Below are 25168 nucleotides of genomic sequence, written 5' to 3' on the forward strand. Positions count from 1 at the left end.
ACAGTGGCCAGGGAATAAAAAGTACAATTCATTGTGTGATTTTTACTAGTTTAAAAAGTGTCTTCTTACTCTCTACAACTTCTGGATGTAAGAAAATGGCAGTCCGACATTCTTTCCTTACATTATTTGCCAGGATCCTCTAACTGCCTAGCAAGGTCTCAATAAAATAAGACTAAGTACTGTTTTCCAAATAGTTTTGAGGTATTTCACCTAAATACTTTTGCTCAGATGGTTTTCTGTGCAATTTCAACTTGTTCTCTTCCTCTTTTTTTCCCCCAATTACATTCCCTTGAATTTAGTTATTTTCTTTGAGTATTACAATGGCTAGATCCCAAGTCTAGCAAGTGTGCATTACTTATTACTTGTTCATTTATAAAGTGAGGGCAAGTTTACTAGTTTTCCTCCAATGATGCTTTTCCTATCTTTGCCCACTAAAAGGCCAGCCTTTGGAAGGCATGCTATTCCATTTCCAGCCAAGAAAGGCTCCATGTCCTATCAAACTGTGTCTGTAGAAATTATAGCTTCTCTGCACCCACACCTGGACCTGCATAATTCCCTAGTCTCACAGAGATATAAATAAAAGCCTCTAACAGGACAGGAGGACATTTGCCAACAGTGAGAAGATAAATGGCCCAGAGACTTCATACTCCAAAGGTGAAACTGCTTGATTTCTGATGTTGCACAAGAGATACTCTGAGTCTAGACCTGTGTGTGTGTGTGTGTGTGTGTGTGTGTGTGTGCGCGTGCTTTAAAAATCTTTGTTGCCAGAAAGTTATGGGTTACAACATTTAATTTGATTAATTCTTGGTTTCCAAAAGGAAACCTTAGGAGGAACCTTGGGAGTCCCAATAAAATAAGTATGTGCAATTGTTAGGACAGGAAAGGGAAAATATGACTTCCATCAAAGCCCACAAAGATCATTTGCAGTCCCAAACATGGGTCCCCTGAGATGGCCTGGAGACCAAATTATTGTCAAAGAGATGCTTACCTTTTACAACTGCTCACAGAAAAAGAAAACATAAAGCTTAACATCTCTCCCACGGTTCACCTTCCAGGTTTTTGTTTTCTTTTATTTTTCCACTCCCTTCCTCTCCCTGATTTTAAGCTTCTCAGTCTCAACTGTTTAAATCAATTAGGTATGTATCATTATGTCAAGACTTGACCTTCTTTAGGCTCAGTAGGCTAAGCAAGATGGGGTATTTATTCTATGTTACCAAGATTCTTGAACATGCTCTGTCTGCTCTCTATTAGTGCTCTATACCGTTTGTAAGATGATGCTCATTGTTTTAAACTACACAAGGACCAAGTAATATGTCAGGTAGGAATCAGGTATGAGGAGTCTCATCTTTTCTAAAGGTGAAGTCAAAATCTAACTGAAGTGGCTAGAGCCAAACAAGAATGGGAAGAGGCCCAAAGATTAATACATGTACCAGAAGGTGGTTCTAAAACTTGACCGCACAACTCTTTTGGGGGCAATGTGGACAATAATTTGGGCAATGTTTTCTAATGGCTTATTCTCTTTGTGTGTATTTATGTAAACAAGTTCATATTCACTTTTAAATTCTTCTGGAGACTTTCTGAATCCTAGATTAGAAGATCCGGTTCAATCCTTGTAAAGTCACATTTGGGAAACTGAGAGTCGGAACAAGTGGTTAGTGTACATATGGAGGATACAAGACTTGGACAGTACCCACAATCCCACTTACAGTGCATGGCCGCCATTATACTTAATTAAGTCTTCAGTTATTCCTATTCAGGGACCCAGAATTTAGCCTAGCTTAAGGTTATGAAGACAAGACTTCATCAGCTTTCCATTTAGGGTTCTCTTTTCTTCTAGTCTTCACATCACCTTTTTTGCTTTTATTCCATTTCTCGGAACATTCCTCCCATATTTCTTCTGTATAGCTTTTGCCACATTTCATCGCATGGTTAATTCCCTCTTCTGGATGGCTGCTTGGGGAAGGTTTTTGTATTACCTTTGGCTTGGGTATCCTTTTCCTGAGGCTGAGTGACAGCAGAGGCTGCCTCCCAAAATACCCCACAGTGCTGATAAGAGGAGCTGGCAAAGGGCAAGACAGAAGGCACAGCAAGAGGTGGAGCAGGCCAGGCTCAAGGGAGTCCAGCTACCTATACGGCAGGATTCTGATATCTGGGGGGAGAGTTCAGGATTAATTCTCAGCATCCATTCATCATGAGGCAAATACTTAGGGACTAGGGATGGCTATTTTGCTTAACAATGGCATGCAAATTTACTCTTCTCATTGTATTTTCATTATCTGATAGGAGCCTGGACAGCAATGGTGGTAATATGTCAGTACCTGGCATCGTTTTAGGCTATGGTATTATGCCAAGACTCTTTCCAAATAGTCTCAACAGGAAGAACATCATTCATCCTCGAGTCTTCTACCACCTATGGGAATTTGGCAGTTTCCCATTGAACAGGTTTGTTCTTCTGGGAACCTGCTGCATATGTGAGAGACAGCAATGCCTGGTGACAGAGAGCCTTGAATTTGGCCTGATAGAGCTCCTTCCAATTCTGAGACCAAACTTTCCCAACCATTTATCCATTGCTTTTTAGCCCCAGGAAAATATGTTTTAACAAATAGATATTTAGCAGACAGTATGCTTTTAGAAAACAAGCCAAAAGAGTCACTGCCTTCTGAAAACAAAGAATCAGAAAGAGTGAAATATGGAAAAATGAGAGAAGTCTGTATCTCCACTAACCTCTAGGTGTGTTGTACAGGAGCTCATAAGACAATGCAGACATCTGCTGAGCCAGGGAATGCAGAGTGAAGGATGTTTTTACCCCCCGCACAGGAAAGAGGAAATGGAGTGTGCAACTGCTGTCCTTGCTAAATGGGGTCTCTAATTCCTCTCTCCATAATGGTAATGACTTGCTTCTTCAGCTCTGATCTCAGAGAATGCTCCAAGCTCTCTCTCTCTCTCTCTCTCTCTCTTTCAACTCAGCTCCTAAATCTGGTCCTCAAGAAGCTAATGAATCCCATCTATAGTTGTGTTGTATCTATTTTAGAGAAGGATAGTTCATGTAAAATTGGGTGTTCAGATGTGGAGCAAATAAATACCGACTGGGGAGGGGAAGGTAGAGGAAGTCAAGCGAGGGGATTGCAGACGCTTATTTCTAATCATGACCCTCACGATCATCCAGCAAAGCCAACAACTCCAGCTGGAGCAGAGCAGACTCTGGAAGCTCTTAATGACTCCAGTAACAGCCTCATCTCATCATCCAGTCTTTTCATGGAGCTTCACACTCTTGGGCAGATCTCACCATTAAGGTGAATATTATTCATAAAGTCTTTACAAACTCTGACACTGAGCTCCAAGTGCTACTAAACATATTTTTCCCTGTTGATGCTTTTCAGAAGTAGAGGGAACATTTATATTATATACATGGAGAGGCCAAACCTTAAAAACAAGAGAAGCAGATAATCTGTCCTATTCTAGGAAGGTATTCAATAGATGACATAGGATATAGAAGTCACCAGCAATTATAATTCATTAATGTATTCATTAATAAACCATGCCATAAATAGAAAGGTAAAACAGCAGTGATAACTTAGAAACCTGGCAAGAAGAAGAACAAGAAGAAGAGAAGAAACTTGAGCTCTGGAGAAGTTTCCAAGCTGGTAGTTAGCAGTGGCTGGGTCATAAGCATTTCTTCATGATTGGTTAGGGACTGAATAAAAGGATGGATTCTTTCCTTCTTAGTCTTTTCTGCGAGCATCACATGATTGCTGCACAAACACCATAGGGAGGTGCATACCTTCCAGAGGATGAATAGGAGCCTGAAAGGAAAGCCAATAGTGACACAGAGGAGTACTTGATTGGCAACCAGGATCTGTGTCCAGGCTTCTTTACTAGCTGTGTGATAAGTTTCAGTTCACTGGGTTCAGTTCTGGCTTGCTTAGAACCAAAAGGGATACTTATTTGAACCTGGACAGAAGACTCCTGATGCTTAATTTTGGAATATAAGTTGAACACCCCTAATTTGCAAGTCTGAAATCTGGAATATTTTAAAATCTGAAACTTTTTGAGCACCAATAGGATAAAACAGTTGAAAAAAAAATCCTGATCATATATAAGCTTGGTTTCATGAACAAAATTATTAAAAAGTATCATACCAAATCATGTGAGGCTATGTAGACAAAGTACATATGAAATATAAATGAATTTTGTGTTTAGACTGAGGTCTTATTCCCAAGATATCTCATTATATAGATGGAAATATTTCCAAAACCTCCCCTAAAACATGAAATCTCAAACATTTCTAGTCCTAAGCATTTTTGATATAGGCTATTCAACATATGTCTGTTTGTTAACATTGGAGAAAGTGTATTATTTATGAAGCAATGAATTATACATAGGTTTAAGGACTGAAACACAATAACCATGAGAGTTCTGACCTTAATCCCTTGAGTGACAAATGGGCAGAGAAATCCTAAAGGACCAAGAAAACCATACCTTAGCCACATAGCACATTTCTAACAGGAGTAGGCTTAGCACCCAGTTCTGCAGACTGAATCTAGCTTTCTTTCTTGAAGTAGATATTGTTAGGATGTGAAGTCAAGCAAAATCCAGCAAATTGAGCACAGAAAGGCTGCTAATTCTTCTCTTCTCTAACCCTGGAGAATGTCCACCACTATGACAACTTATGAGCTAGTAGCAATCTGGTGCAATAATTAGGTGTGTAATCATATTTCTCTCAGTAATCTGCTGTCCTAGACATTATCTTTCATTACTCTTATTATCACTTGCCCTACTTACCAATTCCCTAAAGGGGTGAGGGGAGATGAATGAGGGACATGGGTCATGTGACAAAGGTGAAACATAATACCCACAGGACTAGTCTTTTAAACCCAGGCTTTGGACACAGAGGGTTTCACACTACCTGGGAAAAGAGGAACACTAGATATGTTATGGTTTCTACAACTCCAAGAACGGGTTTCTACTATTCTAGAAAATACATGCTTTCTTCACAGACATCATGTTTTAACATTTATGAGACAGAAATGCAGGCATAGGTTGGCCCAAGTGTAAGGCTCCAATGACAGGAAAAAAAATCTGAAGGGATGATGAAGTTGTAAAAGAAATCCTGCTGAAAATCCACAAGAATTGTTCTTAGGAACAATGAAGACTTTGAAGATCTGTGAGCCAAATTTCAATTCAGTGGACATGTTAAGAGATACAACAGCTAGGTTCTGCAGGGATAGGAGGAATTGAACACCTTTCGGAGAAACCCTTTCCCTCTAGTTCAGGGAAGTGAAAAGTGTGTGAATGTGGTCAAGGCCTCATGTTGAGGACCTGATTTTTGGCATTGTCTCAAATGCTCACGAACCAATAAAGAACAATATGACCTGGGTTTATTCCATATCTTTTACCAAGGTCAAAATATGGCATCAACCCAGATGCCTCTCAGTGGATGATTGGACCAAGAAAACCTGATATATACACACAATGAAATTCTACTCATCCATCAGAAAGGATGCTATTGTGCTATTTGAAAGAAATTGGAAAGACTTGGAAAAATTACATTAAGAGAAGTAAGCCAGACCCAAAGAAACATAGGTTGCATGCATGGTTTTCCTCATTTGTGGTGACTTGAATGTGCCTATAAATCTACAAGTAAACACATTAGATTGTAAAAATAAAAATACAATGGGACATGATAAATTATACAGATCTCTAGACAGTCACAAAGTAAGAACAAAGAAGGATACTCATGGTAACGGATCACAAAAGCTTAATAGTTATGTGCATATGATCATATAAAATAATATTTTATAAAATGAACTCCAAGAAGTAGAAATGAGACTTTCTTTGTTGCTAAGAAAAGAACAATATGATCTCGGGGCTGGGGCTCGCTGGCCAAGAGACTTCAGTATTCCCTGATCACTGGCTTCCAATGATTTTGTGGGAGACTCACATAGGATATCACCTGAAGTGTCAACATATGAAAAGTAATTCCCACTTAACTGTGGTATTCTTGGTATTTCAAATTAGCTTTAGAGGCTTTATCCAAATGGTAAACTATACCATGAGATCGGGACCTGAGGACCTGTGAACAGCATCTTTAATAAAAAGCATAAATACAACAAGCATGGTTGTAGCCTAGGCAGCAATCAATTGGGGGCTAATTGTGTACAATTTTCCAGGAAATAGCTCCAGCAGAGGAAAGACAGTAAACACCAAGTAAGCAACGTATGCCAATATGTAAGGATGTCTATTTAGCCAATATCTATTTACTTCCCATCTTTTTGTAAACCAGTAAGCCTAATATGCCCTAGATGGCTGTCATCCAACAACAGTGCAAAGCCCAGCAATTAAACAACTAGTGATCCAAATCGGGTGGAAAAACTTGGCCTTACCTGGAGACATGGAAGAGTCATAAGCACTTCTTTCCTTGCGGTTCATCTTGAAGGCTTGGATGTCCTTTTCCCTGTACGTCCCAAAGCCTTCAAAGCTCCTCCTTTTACTCCCACTCAGGTCACTGTCCCACTTGTCATTCGAAGGGTTCATTTCATTGAACACATCTAGGCTTTCTGATCTTGTGCTGCCACTGTCCCCACTACTTCCAGAATACCTTTTAGCACACGAGTCCACAGGCTCACTGCTCAAATCGCCTTTGTCCTTGGCCTGCGTCCAATGCTGCGCATCACAAAGTGACAGTGTAGACAGAGTGTCCACCTCAAAGTTGTTCTTGGAAACTTTGTGGCTGGCTTCACTGGGCTGGTGCTTCTGTTTCTCCTTATGCTTGCTCTTCTCACCCACCATTGGGAGCTCTTTGTCTGCACTGCTCAGCCGCTCACTCAGGAGGCTGGAGAAGCCGGTGGCTTTGCCTGCAAAGAGACCACTCAGGTTGTCATGGGTCCCTAAGATCCGATCTTCCTTGTGCTTATGCTTGTGTTTGTGTTTCCTCTTGTGGAGCCGACTGCTGGCCAGAGTGGCCCCGCCCACCTTGGGAGGGTTCAGGGATGGCTGGATATCACTGAGACCCATGCTCACAGGCCCCTGTAGATGTACTCCATGCTTTGCTTTATGTTTAGCTGCCCCGGACATCTTCACATGGGAGCTTGTGTGAAACTGAGGTGGTGGCACTGTTGGCCTCATGAATGGGGAAGCTGCTCCAAGCGTGTGCGACAGGTACAGAGGCGCTGGGTACTGACCGTAGTAACCGAGGTTCATCATAGGCATTGATGTGTAAGGCATTCCATAGGGTGCATAGTAACTTCCACTGGGAATAGGGTAGCTGAACCCTTGTAAAAAAGGCACCTTTGTCATGGTGTCATTGGTTTTTGCAGGCCTACCACGCTTCTTCTTTGACTTCAAGTCTGAAGTCCTGCGAAGATAGAGCAACGGGTCATACTGGATATATGGCACCGGGTAGTAGTGGTCAAAATTAATCCGAAAAATGCTGGGATATGGATTCTCATGGTAAAAGGTGTAGCTCCTGTGAGAGACCCTGAACACCTGGAACTTGGTGATGAGTTCTTCCAGCTCGGCTAGAAACTGGAGATCATCACGATTTTGCAGGCTTTTCCGTTTCCTCTTGTGCTTTGGCTTTTTGAGGCTTTCATGGGCCAGAAAGGTATCCACGATGAGGTGCTTCTGCCTGTGGCCATGGCGGTTCTTTGTGCTGGTGTCGGACGGAATGGCCTCCGGGTTGTCCAGGGAGCAGAAGTCAAAAGAATACCTCCGCCGGGATTCGGAACTCTTTTCTGCTTGGTCAGACGTGCTGTTGTTGTCTGTCCCAATGCCACTGTCGCTTGGGATGGTCTCTTCACTGTGGGACTCGCTCACAGGGGAAAGCGTGATCTCCTTCAGGGAGCCGATCTCGCAAAGGTGTGAAGGGGAGTTGGCCATCAGTCTGGGCGGAGACAGCTTCCAGGTTCCACTGTGTATTCCCTTTTGGGTTTTGGTTGGAAGAGCACTGATGGGCTGGAGATTTGGCATAGTTTTCAACTCTGAAAAACTGGTTTCAGTGCTGGCGGGGCTCAGGTTGCCATTGGACCCCCCTAACTGTGTGGAAAGGGGGTGCATAGCTGCTGGTGAAGACGCCACAAGTGACTGAAAGTTGGAAGGCACGGCTGGAACATCCGGCTGGCTAGAAACAGGCCTGGGGTGCTTGATGGCTGTTTTGGGTTCTTCCGACGGGGGCGGCAGCTCTGTTCTTGGCTTCCTGCCCCTCTTCTTGCCAATGTAGATGGTTCCTCTCTTACTAACGTTGATCTGCTTGCCCAGTTTGCTTTCGATTGCTGTTGCTGCAGGACTGGTCTCTGGGGGAGCTTTGGCCTTCAGAGCCATGCTACTCGAACAGGACAAGATCTGGTTCAAGATGTTTTTCCTCTTGAGTGTCTTCATCTTATTGATCGTTTTGATGGTCTTCTTATCCAGCACACCAAGCTTTCCAACTTTCTTGTGAAATTTCATCTCATTCATGGGTTTATCCTCTCCTGGCACTAGCTGGGCCAACTTAGCTAAATTGCGTCGTCTCTTTCTTTTCTTGGTGCCTGGAAATTCTCGGCTGATGGGACTCACTGGGCTGGTGGAAGTACCCTCGTGGATTGTCTCTACTGTGAGCAAAGGTTGCTTCTTTGGTCGTCCCCGCTTCTTTTTGACTGGAGTGATCACAGTAAGACTATCTGTGTTGGTGTAGAGAGGGCTAGAGGGGGTGATGGGATAAGCAGATGGCGGTTCCACCATCAGTTTATCAGAAGAGGCCATGACGGCCTCTCGAAGCATACTGGTGGGTTTGGGTTTGCTGCATGTCCACCTCCGTTTGGCTGCAAACTTTGGATGTTGGATTTCTGGCAGCTTTCTGGATGGAGAGTGATCTGGGTGTGATGGAGGAGTCATGAGCATGGATGGCTTTCGCTGCTTAGAAATACCTCCAGGAATCATTTTCTCGGTATTCCCACTGGTCTCAAGGCTGATGGATGGAGACTCATTCTCTATCATTTTGCCCAACTTGGGAATTCGGGAGTCTTTCTTATTTCCCTCTGAGTTGGAAAGTATCCTGCTAACGACTTCGCTGCTCATAGCTATTCCAGAAGCCAGGGCTTTCTCTGGGATGATCTTTTCTACCACTGCTTTAATGGTCTGTCTCTTTTTCCTCTTATGGCTGCTTGGGTCTAGAGAGGGTGCCTTGATGGGAATGGTAATCCGAACATGACTAGAATCATTTTCAGGATTACTGGCAGAACTCACGTTCTGCCTGGCTGGTGATGCTTCTTGGGCATTATCTGCGGAGTAACCCTCCCTTTTCCCTTCTGTGTTATCAAACACTTTCTGAGCATTCTTGACCCAATCCAGATCTGGATTTGGTATGGTTTGACTAATCACATCTTTTTTATTAGACTTTTTCTTGCTGCCTATCATAGGTGGTTCTGGGGGCTCTTTTGTACCTCCACCATCTTGGTCGCCCAAGGGTTGGAGTCCATTGGATTCTGCAGAGCTGCTAGGAGGGGCTGGTGAGGTGTGGCTGCTGGGGGATGGAACCACACCTCCCAAAAGCAGATCTTTGCTGTTGCCAGATAGCTGACTCCATGTGTTCCCTGCACTGCCTTTCTTACCCTGGGATTTTGCAAAAGAAGCCACAGGTTCAAGAGCAGGGATCTTGCTGGTGCTTGTAGTGTCTCTACCAGACTCTGGACTGATGAAGCAATTCTGAGTGGTAGGTCCACTGTCAGAGCTGGCGGACCAGTCCATGTGATTCTGGCTGCTGCTTTTTTGCTGGTGCTTTGGTTTTAAGGTGTCACTGGTGAAGTCCTGTGGGAGGCCTGGGTCATAATGGAGAGTCGAGTGTTTCTGAGGCCTCTCATAAGCCTGAAGGAAAAGAAGAGGAGAAAGAGAGACAGAAATATGAGCAACTTAACAAACAAAAAACAATGTCAAAGGGCTTCACTATTTGTAATAGGGAAACAAATGACCATGTTAACAACTCTCTTACTTCTAGATTCTTTACAGAGGTTTTTCAGGGGTAGTGAACATGAGTGTCACTGCTTTTGAACATTAAAAGGATTCCTTCATTGCTGTCTTTCTCCTCTAACTAAAAGACTGATCTAGCTTGATTTAATACAACCTGTGGGTAAAGGCTGTTTAGGGAACAAAGAGGAGAAATATGGAAGTATTTCATGGAAACTTCAAATTTTTGTTGATGCTAGGCATGTTGCTGTATTTAGGAGTTAATATTCTAAGAGACCCGCAAGCTTATATGAGGCATTTATTATTCTTTGTGGGTTTCTTGAATTTCCTAGATAAATGTACCCAAAACAAATCAGTGTTATTCAAGATCCCTTTTCTGCACATTGGGAACTGGTTTTCCTACAAGACTGAATGAATGAATGGTCTTTAACATATTCCCTAGAAATGACTTCTCCATTAGGAACAGCAGGATTTGTCAGAACATAATCAGTGTCTATAAAAATCACAAATGAAATATAACATAAATACAACTTTTTGATATTTTAAAAGTACTTTTAATATTTATATACATATGTATATGTATATGTATATCTATATCTATATCTATCTATCTATCTATATATATATATATATATGCTCTCATTTTTCCAGGCAGATTTTTTCCCCCATTTTTCTGATCCTGAGGCTTGAACTTGAGGCCTGGATGCTATCTCTGAGTCACTTTGTGCTCAAGGCTAGCACTCTATCACTTGAGCCACAGTGCCACCTCTGGCCTTTTCTGAGTAGTTTATTGGAGATTAGTCTCTCATGGACTTTTCTGCCCAGGCTGGCTTTGAATCATGATCTCCCAGATCTCAGCCTCCTGAGTAGCTAGGATTACAGGTGTGAACCACCAGCACCCAACTCTAGGAAGATTTTTAACCATTCTACTAGCATGAAGAAACATTCCTTGAAGTTTATTTTTAAGTCTCATTTGTATATACAGTGTTGAACTTACTGGATACATTAGTTTATAATATATTACAGAAGGGAAAATATTAGTAAACTGAAGAAAGCTTTGGATCATAGTTCCACTCAGAAGTATAAAATGATTGTATAATAAAGTTAATAATTTTAGCCTATAATATCTATTTATCTATCTATCATTTATCTATCTATCTGCTATTGATGCTATAAAATTTATACTTGATTAGAAAATACTTCTTATAGTTCCAGTGGAAAAATATGCATTCTGGGTAAAACTCAATACTTTAATGCATCCAAGGTTTCCTTCACATTAGTTTCTAAAATCTCAAGTATTTTTTGTATCCTTGAAATCTAGCTTACTTTAACATCCATGCACTGTATTTTCAAACTGTAAGATAGGCTCCTCCAACAAAGTCTACAAATGCCCAGGAAAAGATAAAGAATATATAATTATTTAATATAGCTCATCTTCTAATTTATGGTAGAAATACTACCATCAGCAACATATAGAGAATTAATCTTGCCACTGAATATGTTTAGTAGGTATATTGTTATAGTTATAGGCTTCTTCTTATTTATAGTAAAAATATTAAGTGCTAGTGACTTACTTTTTATGAATCACAGTTTTGCTAATTCATTGTTAATACTATTATGTGTTTGCTCACAGGATCACTGATCCAGTAAAAGGCTTTAAGATTCTATTTTCTTCTTCTTTAGCATGATGCTTTATTACTCATGGGATTTCAAAGAGTTGGTATAGGTGACTATAAAAAGTTACAGTGAAATCCAAGATATAAAACAAGAGATTTTTCTTTGTTGTTTTTAATGTACTATGTGAAGTTATTTTTTTTTTCTTTTTCCCTTCTTTGATTTATCCTTTGTTGTCACTGTATTTGATTTTGGTAGCCTGTGTACTGTGTGTGTGTGTGTGTGTGTGTGTGTGTGTGTGTGTGTGTGTGTGTGAGTGTGTGTGTGTGTGTGTGTGTGTGTATGTATATATATATATATATATATATATATATATATATATATATATATATTGTATATGTGTATCTGAATTAGGGAAGAGAAGGAGAACAAAATGGTGAGACAAAGGATAAAAGATGAACCAATGCAACAGCGATATTCACAAGTCAGTGTGTTGGAAATGAATTTTACAATTTGTGGGGGGCCCGCATTGGCAGTGAGGAAAAGTGGGAGAAAAAGGAGGTAGGAGTAACAATGTTTGACAAGAAATGTACTCACTACCTTACTATGTAACTGTAACCCCTCTGTACATAACCTGACAATAACATTTTTAAAAAGTGACAGTGCAACAAAATGTGTATATTGTTGGTTTGGAATTGGGCACAACAAATGTTTGGCTGAACTTCTTTCCTTAAGTTACTGGTCCCTTTAATTCTTTAGCTCTGTACACTGATGTTGCAAAGGGGGCTCCATAATTACATGAGAACTAAAATCATGGTCTCTGACTCCTATCACTTGTTCTGGAGTACTCTATCTTCTATTCCTCACTGATAGCAGTGTTCTAATTAATGTTTTCTTCATACTATAGTCAGCTTAGTTCTAGGGAATTCCCTCTATCCTTGTTTCAGGTTTTCATGAAATTCTACATTTCAGCTTTGTTGTACTTACTATAGTTTTAATTTTATGTTTGAGTTGTTTACCAACTGAATTCAATCCCTGTCTTCCTTTCTAGCTTGTATATACTGTCATCACAGTTCCAAACAGCACCTTGGCATACAGCAGGCACTCAATAATGTATGCATATACATTTAACTACAGATATTTCATTTCATCAATAGTGAGATGAATAATGTACATAGAAGTCACCACTTCTAAACCAATTTCTTATACTATGCCTTCTATAAAGGCCAATGGTGCCAATATGACATTTTTCTTGGTCTTTATGTGGACTATGTTTCTGTAACTTTCTGTCACCTTCCCCAGGACTATAAGCATTTGAGTTTTCAATGAATGTTTGCTGAGTAAGTAAGTAAGTAAGTAAGTAAATAAATAAATAATAAAAGAATAGCTAAGGTACCTATTAAAATGGCAAAATATATCAGTGCAAACAAAATATCGTATACCACTCATATCTGATAATGACTTTTAATGAAATCAACACATTGAAGTGCATTTGGTGTCGATTAAAAAAAATCCTTCCCAAATACTTATGAACTAAAGGCACTTGTTATTCCCCACCAGTGCAATTCTTGCTATTAGTTCCTCCCCATTTCTTCTAAATTGTTTCAATTTCCAATTAAGGCTGCTCTTGGGAAAGGTCATGTGACTTGTCAGGAGGATGGATTTCACCCTAGCAGTGTAAAGGTGGGGCCTGCTCACTTATACCTATGGCAGTCCAGTGGAGGGTAATGTGGTTAAGCTGGTTGTCCCCACGGCTTCCTTGGCTCAAGGCCTGATCCCATTGTTCATACCATTTCAGAGGCAATTTGCCCTGCTGGGTAAGCTCAGCAATCAAAAGGCAGAGTGGACAAAAGGGAAGCACAACAAAGGATCAGTAGTAATGGGGGGAGGGGATGGTGTTTTAAACTCTTTAGTCCTTAGGGGCTGCAGAAAAAGGGGCAGAGTGGCCCAAGAAGGACTGCTTTCTAAGGGGTCAGGAATAAGGCCTCCTCCAGCTCTGCTGATGGCTATATCCCGTTACATTTCATGAAATCCCAATCCTTTACCTGTCAGCCATGACATCTTATATACACAATCGTAGGCTGTCAGTTCCAATATGTCCTTAACTGAAAATTGAGCACTTACTCTATCCAGACAGAGGTGGAAAAAGCAAGCTGAGTGAAAGGAGAAACACAGCTCTCCCTTCTGTCTGTCCTTTGGAGATAAGAAAGGGCTTGGGGATAAGAGTCCATGCTGGGGTCTTTGGCCAAGGTTTTTTATTAACAGACACAACACATATGACTTTTTCTCTTTATAGTACATTCTTTGTCCAGGGGGGATTTTCTCTTCTTTCTTTCTCTTACTTTTTCTTTTCTTTCTTTCTTTCTATTTTAGTTTCCTTTATTTATTTTTTTTTTTGGTAAGACTTGGATTTCTTAAAGCCTTCCCCCCAGCCCCCCACCCCAATCCTCAGTCCTCAACAGGGCTTCCAAATGAGGGGATAGTCAATGATATTCTACATGGCATACACTGATTTTGTGCAAAACATTAAATATCAGAGGAGGCTCAGCATGTATAGTGGTCATGTTTCACCTCTCTCCTGCACCCTCAAAAGTTGATTAGCACTCATGGTTATTTTGAAAGTACAGCTCACTTTTATAATATTTTCCATGAACACTGAATGCCTGCCAAATGTTTGTCAGTAAAATTTGAAAACACTGGGCAATGTGATCTTAAAGCATGTATTCAGGGGATCAAGTCCTTTTATAATATGCTGAATAGTTAGTAAAGAGATAACAACAGTTCTCCTTTCCCTATCATTTATGTAAATCATACACATTTAAAGTATTTACAAGTCACATTTTTTATCTGATTTCCTGTTAAACAGGCATTAGATCACACCGAGTCAAAAATCTCTAAAAATGGGAGGAAAATGAGTACCTGAGTTTTATTTTCAGGTTTACCAAAAGCAAAAGTTTGTTGTAAGAAGAGAAAAACATGGCAATTTGAATCCTAGAAAACTTATATAAGTCATCAAAAAAAAAATCAAGCATGACTGTGGGAGATAAACTGCTCTTTTTGGGTTGGCTATGTCCATGCTTCTTTTTGCTGACACCAATAATTTAAATTTACTGTCTGTGAGATATTTTGGTTTACATGTGCAGGAAAATATGCCTGAGTATGAAGCAAAGGGGGTGGGGGAGAAGCTTTATCTCTTAATTTAGCACTTGGTTCTTCTCCAGATGTGGTCTTGGATCACTGTGCCAGAATCACTTACAGTGGTACTGATTATGAATACAGATTCCTTGGCCCCACTAAAACACCTACTAATTCGCAATCTCTGGGAGCAGGAAGGAGGAATGTGTATGTTAACAAGCTCCCCAGATAAATCTTAGGTGCAATGAAATTTAAACACCATTGAACTAATGTTTTTAACACCATGATTTTTGTTGGGTGGAGCTCTTCTGTGGTTTCTATGATACTCACAGCACTTTCTGGTGGTAAATATGCAGAGCAAACCACCATAAGCCTGTTAAGATAAGCACTTTGCCAACACTAAGCATTCCTATTTTTGCACCATCAATTCTTTGTTATTTACACAGGAGGAAACTCTGAAGTGGTCCCCTCTTTAGGGAACCCAGATACTTTGCAAGTTGAAGGAGACCAAAGAAGCAAGGATTTGGGTGAATGAGCTTATTTTCCTCCAAGAAAGGATCAGGTATACAAGTGTTTCTGACCTCCCCCCTGGGATTTCTATTTCTCCAGTTCATCCAGACCAAACCCTAGAGTTCTGGGAAATTCTGGTATGCCATTTCTGGGGCTGGAAAAGCTTCCACAAGAAATGTAACCACAAACTGATTCGATTAAAAATTATGAACTCTGTGACTGTTATGCTAGAATCACCTAGAAAGCTTTGGAATGAAATAGCACAGCTAGGCTCAACCCAAAGCAATTAAGACAACCGGTTTTCTACAGGTGGGGCCTGGGCAGTTAATGCTTTTTAAATTTTTGTCCCCCATGCTTTCAGTTGATCAATGGGCAGAGTTGAAAACAACTGAGCCATATCAGAGACAGAGTGTGGGGTAGGGAGCAGAAGACTGATATATCAGAAGCTGTTCCAACCCAGTGGCTTTCAAAGATATTTCACAAAATCCTAGAACCTTTGCAAAGCCATTTGTGGATGACAGCCAGTAGGTGTGGCAAGAGATGTGCTTCAGACTTTCTTTTCAGCCCTCAACCCCCTAGTTAAACAGGGAAGACTTGCAAGGGTTTCATTTATGGCACAGGGTGGTTCTGTCACTTTAAGAAAAGGTTAAAAATGATCATAAGTGGGGTGGGGGTGGGAGGAAGAGGGGATCCAAACTGCACCTTCCATTGAACTTGTCCCCCAGTATCTTGCTAAGCCCAACTTTTTCTTGTATTTGTTGATGGTATACATAGACAAATAATACTATACACCCTGTTTGAACTACGATTCTATGATACTCTGTCTCCACAGAACACAGAAAAGTTACCCAGCTGACAAGTGGACACAGAATTTCCCATTAAACATATAAACTGAACCCGTTCTCAAATGCTGTTATCTGTATTGCCCTGACTGTGATTCCTGTAAGAGCCATCTTTAATAGCTTTTGGGGGTGAGTGAGGGATTTTCAAGCACTCTTTAAATGGCAAGTGATTATAGCTCAAAGGTAAAGTCCTCTTATCATATGTCTCTGAGGACATAGTAATTACACATAAATAAAAGTTACCAGTGATTTGATTTCTGCCATGGTGAAAGGTATATATAACCTTCTTATAAATACAAGTGTAAGTTTAACAAAGTATATATGATGCTGTACTACACAAAAGACTACATTGGTTATTTTCTATTCTAGGTAAGGGAAGCCTCACCAGGGTCCAGCATATTCCCAATTTTCTCTACATAACCACTTTCTAAACTGTGTACATGGAAGTACATAGTCCATGCTGTGAGTTCCCTGGACAGCACAAAACTGAGAGAGAGACATTACTAGTTATTGCAAATAAGGGAAACCATGGGACCTATGTTTCTTTGGGCCTGGCTTACTTCACTTAATATAATTTTTTCCAGGTCTTTCCATTTCCTAAGAAATAGGGCAATGCCATTCTTTCTGATGGAGGCATAGAATTCTGTTGTGTATATATACCACATTTGCTTGATCCATTCATCTACTGAGGGGCATCTGGGCTGGTTCCATATCTTAGCTATGGTAAATAATGCTGCAATAAACATAGTTGTGCTGGTAGCTTTAGTATGGTCTTGTTTGTGATCATTTGGGTAAATGCATGTCTGAGACAAACAGAAACAGTCAAATAAGTTCATGTTAGGCAAAGTGAACCCCAAGATAAGGATTCAAATGATTTTTCTCTCTTGTGATTGTTTCTAACATATTTATAAGATGATTTCTTTGTTGCTTTGTATGTCCCTCCCCCATGGTATAACCCCTGTTTTCACTGTATTTGATGTTGGTATAATTTGTGGAGGGGAAGGGATAAAACAAATTGTTTAAATAAGGATACAGGTGGACCCACTGCAACAAGGAGATGTACAAGACATTATGTCGAAAAATGAACTTTACAACTTTGGCTTGGGTGGGGGGTGAGGGTGAGGGGGTGGTAGATGGGAAGAGATGAGAAGGGGAAACAAAGGAGGAGGCAACAATGTTTGATAAGAAATGTACTCATTATCTTGCCCATGTAATTGTAACCCCTCTGTACAATATTCTCACAATTTAAAAAAAAAATGAGAGACATTAGAATTTGAAGGACAGCTTCACCTAACAGGAGGGAGCTACTTCCAACTCTGGAGACTTTTATAGGAGTTTCCTTTAAGTCTGTAGACAAACTTTGATTTTTACTTAAAGACAAGAATACAAAAAGTTGAGCAGATGGAGGTGGAGTTGGGTGAGAAGACTTTCATGAATATCCCAGACATTTTTGAAATCTCATAAATGGTCCTCCTTACAAGCCTGAGTACTCTTGTGCTTCCTTAACAAATTCTAAATTAATCATGAGGATAAAACTAGGAATGCCAATAAATCAACTGCCTGTCAGAATACAAATCAAACCTTGATAAGGGAAAACAACAAAATCTAGATTCTACAACAGAGCAGCCACACAATCACCAGGACAAAAGGCTAGTAATTGAGACCCAAAACTGGCAGAACATAAACAGATCTGATATTCTCAAAACAATGTTTACAAAAATATTCACATGTATAAAGAAAGGGGGAAAAACACATGTAAATTGAAGAACTTATGGGAAATCTCAACATAGGGATGGTAACTACCCTTAAACACATTACATAGAAAACTCAAATCTGAAAAATACAATATCTAAAATGAAAAAAAAGTCACTGGAATAGTTCTAGCAAATCACATAAAAAAGAATTTCAGTAAAGAAAAAGACAGTAGAAATTCTAAACTGAAAGACAATGAGAGACACTTTGGTAACATGGGGCAAGATGAAGTCATCTAACATAACATACACATAACTAGAATACCAGACAGAGAGCAGAGGTAGTGCATGCAAATTCATATAGCCAAGAACTATAACACATCCCAAGTGGAATAAACAAAAACCAAAATGACACCTGTGTATGTTGTAAACAAACTGATGAAAACCAAGTAAACAGAACACTTTAAAAGTAACCAGCTAAATAAGATACAGTATTTATAGTAGAATAAGGAGAAAAATAATGATGTCTGACTCTTCACCAATATAAATGAAAGGCAGAAGACAGTCAAACACATTGCTGAAGTGCTGAAATAAAAACAAAGCAACAAATTCTGTATCCAGTGAAAAATTCCTTAAAAATTGATGGCAAAAATAAAGAAAATTTCAGATAAACAAAAGCAGATAATACATTCCTGGCTGGCTTGAGTTACAAGAAATGTAAAAGTTGGATACTTAAGCTAAAGAGAAATGGCAAAAGATGGGCATTGAGACATTTGTTTACTCCAATAAATGCAAAGTGCTGATTGTGGTTTTGTAACCATGTTCTTAAGAAAAAGACAACTGACTGCTTAAAATAATATAGATAGATAGATAGATAGATAGATAGATAGATAGATAGATAGATAGATAGATGTATTTATAGTTCAGGATAATTGTAGAAATACAATAATCTATTAAAGGATGAATCAAAGGACATGTATATGTCAATTTCTGTTCTTCGATGTGGAAATGTAATAATTTATGGGTGCATATTATAATCCCTGGATAAAGCAGAAAAAATAAAGTAGCCTATACAAAATGTTAATAGGAAGAAACAAAATACTTATGATAAAGTTGAATAATCTAAATGAGGCCAAAAAAAAAAAAATGAATGAAGCTGGGACAAACCAAAACAAGGTATGTAATGTATTTAAAGTCTACAATGTCAGTAATTATGTTAACTCTGATTATATTGAACACTTATAAAAGCAGACTGTTAGACTCAGTAAAAAATAAAGCACAAGAAAATACGTGATTTATAAAAGACATACTTTAAATAGGAACACAGATAACTTACAGGTAATAGGACTGAAGAAAATACATTGTTAATTTAAGGATAATAGAGAATGAGAAAGATAAAAATGCTGGAAGGCAGCTGGGCACTGGTGGTTGACATCTGTAATTCTAGCCACTCAGAAGGCTGAGATCTGAGAATCACAGTTCACCTCAGGAAGACAAATCTGAGGGACTCTTTATCTCCATGGAACCAGCAAGCAAGGGAAGACATGGCTAAAATGGCAGAGCACCAACTGTGAACAAAAAAAGGCAAGTGAGAGCCCAAAGCCCTAAGTTCAAACCAGAATACTAGAGGAAAAAAAGTCTTGGAGTGAATAAACTAATCAAAGGAAAATATGCTTTAGAAAAAAACAACTATTACCAAAGTTAATTAGGAACATTTTAAAATAAGAAAAGAGACAATTCATCTTAAAGAAATGATAATCCTAGTCTTGCTTATACCTTATAAGACAGATTTTTCAGATACATGAAACAGATTGAAAAAAATTAAAGGAAGGGATCGATGGTTTCACAATGAGACAATGTTTTTTTGTTGGTCATGGGTCTTGAACTCTCAGTTTTAACATTCTTTTCTCAAAAATTGATACAACAAATTGATTTTTAAAAATCAGAAAAAATAGAGATATATCCAAGGACCCAGTAATTGCATTCTCATCATCCACTCAAGAGAAATGAAAATATCTATCCACAAATAGATATTTGTGAATACTTCATAGCAGGTCATTTGGAGTTAAAACTTGGAAACAGTTCAGGTATTGATTAAGAAAATAGATACACTTGAAAGGAAACAAACCAAGTATGGGCACCTTTCACAAGGATCACACACACACACACACACACACACACACACACACACACACACACACACACAAACTTTGTTGAGCAAAAGAAGCCACATGCCAAACTACAATTACCTTGATCTAAACTTGAAAGACAGACAAATCTATTATGATAGAATTTAGAACAGAATAGGGAGGAGTGAAGGACAGGACTGGTAGGGGCACGAGGGAAGTGTTCTTGGGGACCTGAGACATGTGAATAAATTAAATAATTGTTTATTTTTGTCAAAACTCTTGGGGCTATACACTTAATATCCATCTGTCTTAGTGTGTGTGAATTTTGCCTAAATAATATAACAAAGTCTAAAATGAGGAAATACACCAAAAATGATCACTATGAACTGTCTGCATCGAACGAACACACACACACACACACACACACACACACACACACACACACACACACACACACACACACACACACACACACACACACCACACACCCCAGAAGCCACTCAGCAGAAGGCTCTTGTCCTTCTTTCTAGTAGTAGATTTCTACCAAGGCCAGCAACTCATTGTGTCCCCTCCCCCAGGGGCCCATCCTTCCAAGGCTCTTTAATGGGTCCCCAAACAATAGAGTCTGAATCAAGGAAACAGGTGCTGATGGCTTCTGTAAGCTCCCTTGTCCCTTCCTTTCTTCAGCCTGAGCAATATCCCTGACCTAGACCACAGGTAGCCAGGTGAAGCCTGCCACCACTCCAGCCACAGTTCACCTTTGTGGAGGTGAGTAAGAAACCTTGGCTCACAATTCAAAGTTGGCACTGCCCCTACCCCGCCTCCTCTGTAAATCATGCTCAATCCATCTGGGTAATGACTCCTCCAGTGTAATTCCCTATTAAGAGGCTTTATCTGGAGAGATAAGCAGCTGGTTCCCGTGTCACTAATTGCTGTCTGCTGTGATTTTAAAACATCTGCACCATTGTGCTCTTCATTTTCATATTCTAATCACCCTGAAACTTGAAAAAGGTACATCATTGATTGTTTCTATGGGTTAATTAGTACACAGTCTCCTTGTAGAGACAATTTAGAGGCAGCCAGAACCTCAATCAGGAAGTTTGTTTTAAAAATTAATAACATCAGAGGGTGCTTGGAGGGACTGTCACATCTAGGGACAGATCAGGACGTCCCTGTTAGAAAAGCCACCCTTGTTTTCCTCCACAGAAGAAGGAAGAGAAAATAGGGAGCTAGCCTAAAACAATGAGGAGGGGCAGCTAGAAGGTACAAGCAGACCTAGGATGTGCTGTGGTGATCACAATAGTAACCCCTTACCATTCATTCCCACTGTACCCTGCCAACTAGCCCTGGGTCGGCTTCTCTGTCAGCACAAATTGGGACTTTTCTGAGGAATGATAAAAATATCTAGGAGAGAGAGAAATGTGTCCAAGCACTAGTAATATAGGGACTGACTTTATAGTGTAAGGTCTGTTCACTGTTTTCTTTCCCTGCTCCCAGCCCAAATTAGAGGAGGGAGGAGACAGGGAGGAGGACTAGATTGAGGAGAGAACCAGATTGAACAATAAGGTGAAGATTGCATCCCAGTGCATCTCAGGTTTAAATTCCAGAGATTCACCTACAGTCTGGGTTAAGAAGTGGATTTGGATTCTGATTCTGGAAGTCTGGAGTGTGGCTGAGATTTCCTATTTCTAACAGGCTCCAGAGCACTAAGCAGTAGCATTTTGGCTGTTACCACACTGCTCCTCGACTGGTGTCCCACTGATGAGATAAAGTAACACTTTAGGGTTCCTTTGAAGTAAACTCCCCAAGGACAGTCTTGAGTTCCATGCCCAGTTCTAAGCCTTAATGTCCACCAGGACTTGTACAGGCCACAGGGACCTAGGACCATGAGCTTTCTCAATCAGACACTAATACTGGGGATGTTCTCATAAGGGAAGCTAGGAAGATTGGAAGTTGATGAATGCCACGTATTTAATACGATACATAGTCCATAGTAAGCAGTGTGTGTGTGTGTGTGTGTGTGTGTGTGTGTGTGTGTGTGTGTGTGTGTGTGTGTGTGTGTGTGTGTGTGTGTGTGTGTGTGTGTGTGTAGCTATTTTACTTCTGGAAAAAAAAAATTCTGAAAAAGTATCCAATTGAAATGGTAATAGGTTAGAGACAATAGCCAGGAGATGGATGTCTTACTATAATTCAGAAGATGGCCTCTTGCCATTATCCATTCTTTTTGTTGTTGATTGTGGGGCTTGAACTCTGGGCTTGGGTGTTGTCCCTGCACTCTTCAGCTCAAGGCAAGCAGCTCTACCACTTGAGCCACAGTGCCACTTCTGGTTTTCTGGTGATTAACTGGAGGTAAGAGTCTCGTGGACTTTCCTGCCCGGGCTGGCTTTGAACTGTGATCCTCAGATCTCAGCCTCCTGAGTAGCTAGGATTATAGGCATGAGCCACTGGTGCCTGGCACCATTACCCATTCTTAAGCTACTCTCTTACTCCCTTTGACCTTCAACCTAACTTGGTATTCATAGCTTAAGAACTTCCTTCAGGGTCTTTCTTGGAGCTGCCTAATGGTATGGAGCCATGGGGAGTTCATGTGTGCACAAAGGATGTAGTTTGATGTATTAGATGGCATTTTCCTCTGTTGCACTGAAACACCCTTGTCCTTAGAAAGTTCCAGCAAGAGGAAAACAAGTATCCCCTCCTTTGGCATCCAGGGGCTGAGGATATGGTCTCAGTGCTACAACCAAGGGCAAATGCGCCCAGGATGGAGGCTCCTGAACCCTCTGCCCAGGGCTATTTTCAGCAGGTTTCTAAATGCTTACCCCATGGGTCTGGAAATGTGCTATTGTTAGGGAAAAATAAAAACTGGGCTTTCAATTCTGTGAACTACAAAAAAATTAAGACTAATCTCTCAGCACAAACATAGGGAAGCACAATTCAGCAAACAGTGCTTGTGTGTGTGTGTGTGTGTGTGTGTGTGTGTGTGTGTGTGTGTGTGTGTGTGTGTGCTTGTGAGAGAGAGAGAGAGCGAGAGAAACAGAAAGACAAACAGAGACAGAGACAGACAGAGAGGCAGAGAGACAGAGAGAGAGAGAGAGAGAGAGAGAGAGAGAGAGAGAGAGAGAGAGAGAGAGAGAGAGAGAGAGAGAGAGAGAGAGACATTAGTGGAGGCTCAGGACAGTCCTTTCTAGGAAGGCCATGTGTGTGTGGGTTGGGAGGTATTTCCCCAACTTGCCTGTAGAGAAATGCTTGGGGCCTCTGTTAAACACACAGCAGGCCAGGCCTCTCTTAGCAAGGTGGACACTGTGGTTCTAGGTGTGGGCCCCAGGTCCCTTATGTGTTATCAAGTAGTTCTGGAGAGTCCACAGTCTTAAGTTCTCTATGGAAGGGCATTCAGCCCTGTTTCAGCATGCTGCAGGGTGGAGGGCTAGGAGGAAATCAGTGTAAAGCTGACAACCAGAGCAGAGCAGAGAGGGCTCAAAGATGCTCAAAGATAAAGCCTGAGGGCTGGGAAGGTGGCTCAGTGGTAGAGTGCTTGCCTTACATGCATGAGGCCCTGGGTTCGATTGCTCAGTACCAAATAAGCAGAAAAAAGGTAGAAGTGGCGCTGTGGCTCAAGTGTTAGGGCTCCAGCCTTGAGCTGAAGAGCAGAGGGACAGGGCCCAGGCCCAGAGTTCAGGCCCCACAACTAACAAAAAACAAAACAAAACAAAAAGATAAAGCCTGAAGAATACAAGTCACTCTTGTATGTTAAGGGAGGGAAAAAAATGGGGGGAAAAGTATCTTTATCCACTTTGTGATTTCCTTTTTTCTATGATGAATAGGTTTTGGTTTTTGCTTTATTTTTACCACAGGTCTAAGTGATTTTTGCCATGAGGAATAAAATAACCATTGATAATAAATTGAATCTAAGATGTCAAGGAGATGCAGAATTCATCTGAGATTCCAGCATTTGAAGCTTTTCGAGTACCTGAGAGATGCCAAGCATTTGGCACAACATTCACTTAGCACTAATTTTATTCAGAGGAAGACACCACCTCCACAGGCTCATGACAGTGGAGGATAGTGACTGATCTCTCCTGGTTAGAGATGACACTTGCAATTGTCCCTGCCCTTCCCTGTAGTAGCTCAGAACTTTTCCAATGATCCCTCAATTGATGCTCCCTACCAAAGGGATATTGTGGTTTCCATGTTGACCTGTATTAACTGCCCTTAAATATCCTGTTTAATTTGTGCTTCTAAGCTTCTGAACTCGCTCTAAATGACTTCCTGTTGAAAGCAGCATGGCACCTTCTGCAATGGGGCAGAAGTGTACTCTTGAGGCAGAATGGTGGGTTTGAATCTTAGCTGATTCCACCATTTACTAGCTGTGTGACCTTGAGCGAGTATTGTGCTCTAGCATCCTTTTCTGTGAAGTGGAAATAATAATATACTTACCTTTTAAGGTCATTAGATGTATCTAAAGTCTAAGAATTTCAGCCAGTGTAGGGTGCATAGCCAGGGCTGTCATTAGAATCACAATGCCATAGAGGATTCTGGGAGTATACTTAACCTCTGAAATCAGGACTGAAATTCAGATGCTAGCTTTGATTCTTACTGTCTGTGGATCCTGGATCTCCTTATCTTTTCTACGTCAAAAAAAGGGGAAATAATATAACCCTGATTGGGTTCCTTGGGGCCTCTGTTAAACATACAGCTTACCAGGCCTCTCTCAGCAAGCTGGACATTTTGGTTCTTTCTGGATGTGGTCCCTGGGACTCTCATGTTTTATCAGGTAATTCTGGAGATCCCACTTTAGTTGAGGTCTCCAAGGGGGTTAGCACTGTTCTGCACGTTGCCTGATAGGGTGGTATTGGAAATTAAACAAGACAGAAGTGGTAAAATTGTTATCCTGGAGCTCAGTGTAAGTGTTTGACCAATCAGTTACTATTAAACTTGTCAAACTAGTTCATTTACTGGTGTTACTACCCATTATAAAGACAGCTTCCTGGTCTCTGTAGTCTATTGACCTAACTAGGCTTTAGACCAGGCTTGTTAGAGCTGGCTTTCAGAAGTTCACTGCCTCTAAGAAGAGACAGAGGAATAGGGAGCCAGGGCAGCCCCTCAGAGAGCACATTGTCACATGGCAACAAGGACAATGAATCACAGACCTAGAAACATGGTGCCTTGATACTTCCTGATAATGCATTAACCACCAGGCAAAAATCAGACAGTGAAACACTTTTTTCTGTTGCCTTATGGAAGACTGAGGTGTTGAAGGTCTTTTTTTTTTTGCCAGCTTTTGCTAATCATGCACCTTAGCATAAAGCTTTCA

General features: G+C 40.5%; 1 protein-coding gene across 2 annotated transcripts in view; it reads right to left on the reverse strand.

The window, feature by feature from the left end:
- Positions 1-25168, reverse strand: part of Setbp1 (SET binding protein 1) — a 359817-nt gene that overhangs the window by 99389 nt on the left and 235260 nt on the right. For both annotated transcript variants that reach the window (XM_070029245.1, XM_070029244.1), the window contains one exon: positions 6384-9840. In XM_070029245.1, coding sequence (XP_069885346.1) covers positions 6384-9840 — 3457 coding nt within the window. The remainder of the gene's footprint in view (positions 1-6383; positions 9841-25168) is intronic.

The sequence above is a fragment of the Dipodomys merriami genome, unplaced genomic scaffold (assembly GCF_024711535.1).
Source record: "Dipodomys merriami isolate MVZ:Mamm:240054 unplaced genomic scaffold, mDipMer1.0.p SCAF_2, whole genome shotgun sequence".
Lineage (NCBI taxonomy): Eukaryota > Metazoa > Chordata > Mammalia > Rodentia > Heteromyidae > Dipodomys > Dipodomys merriami.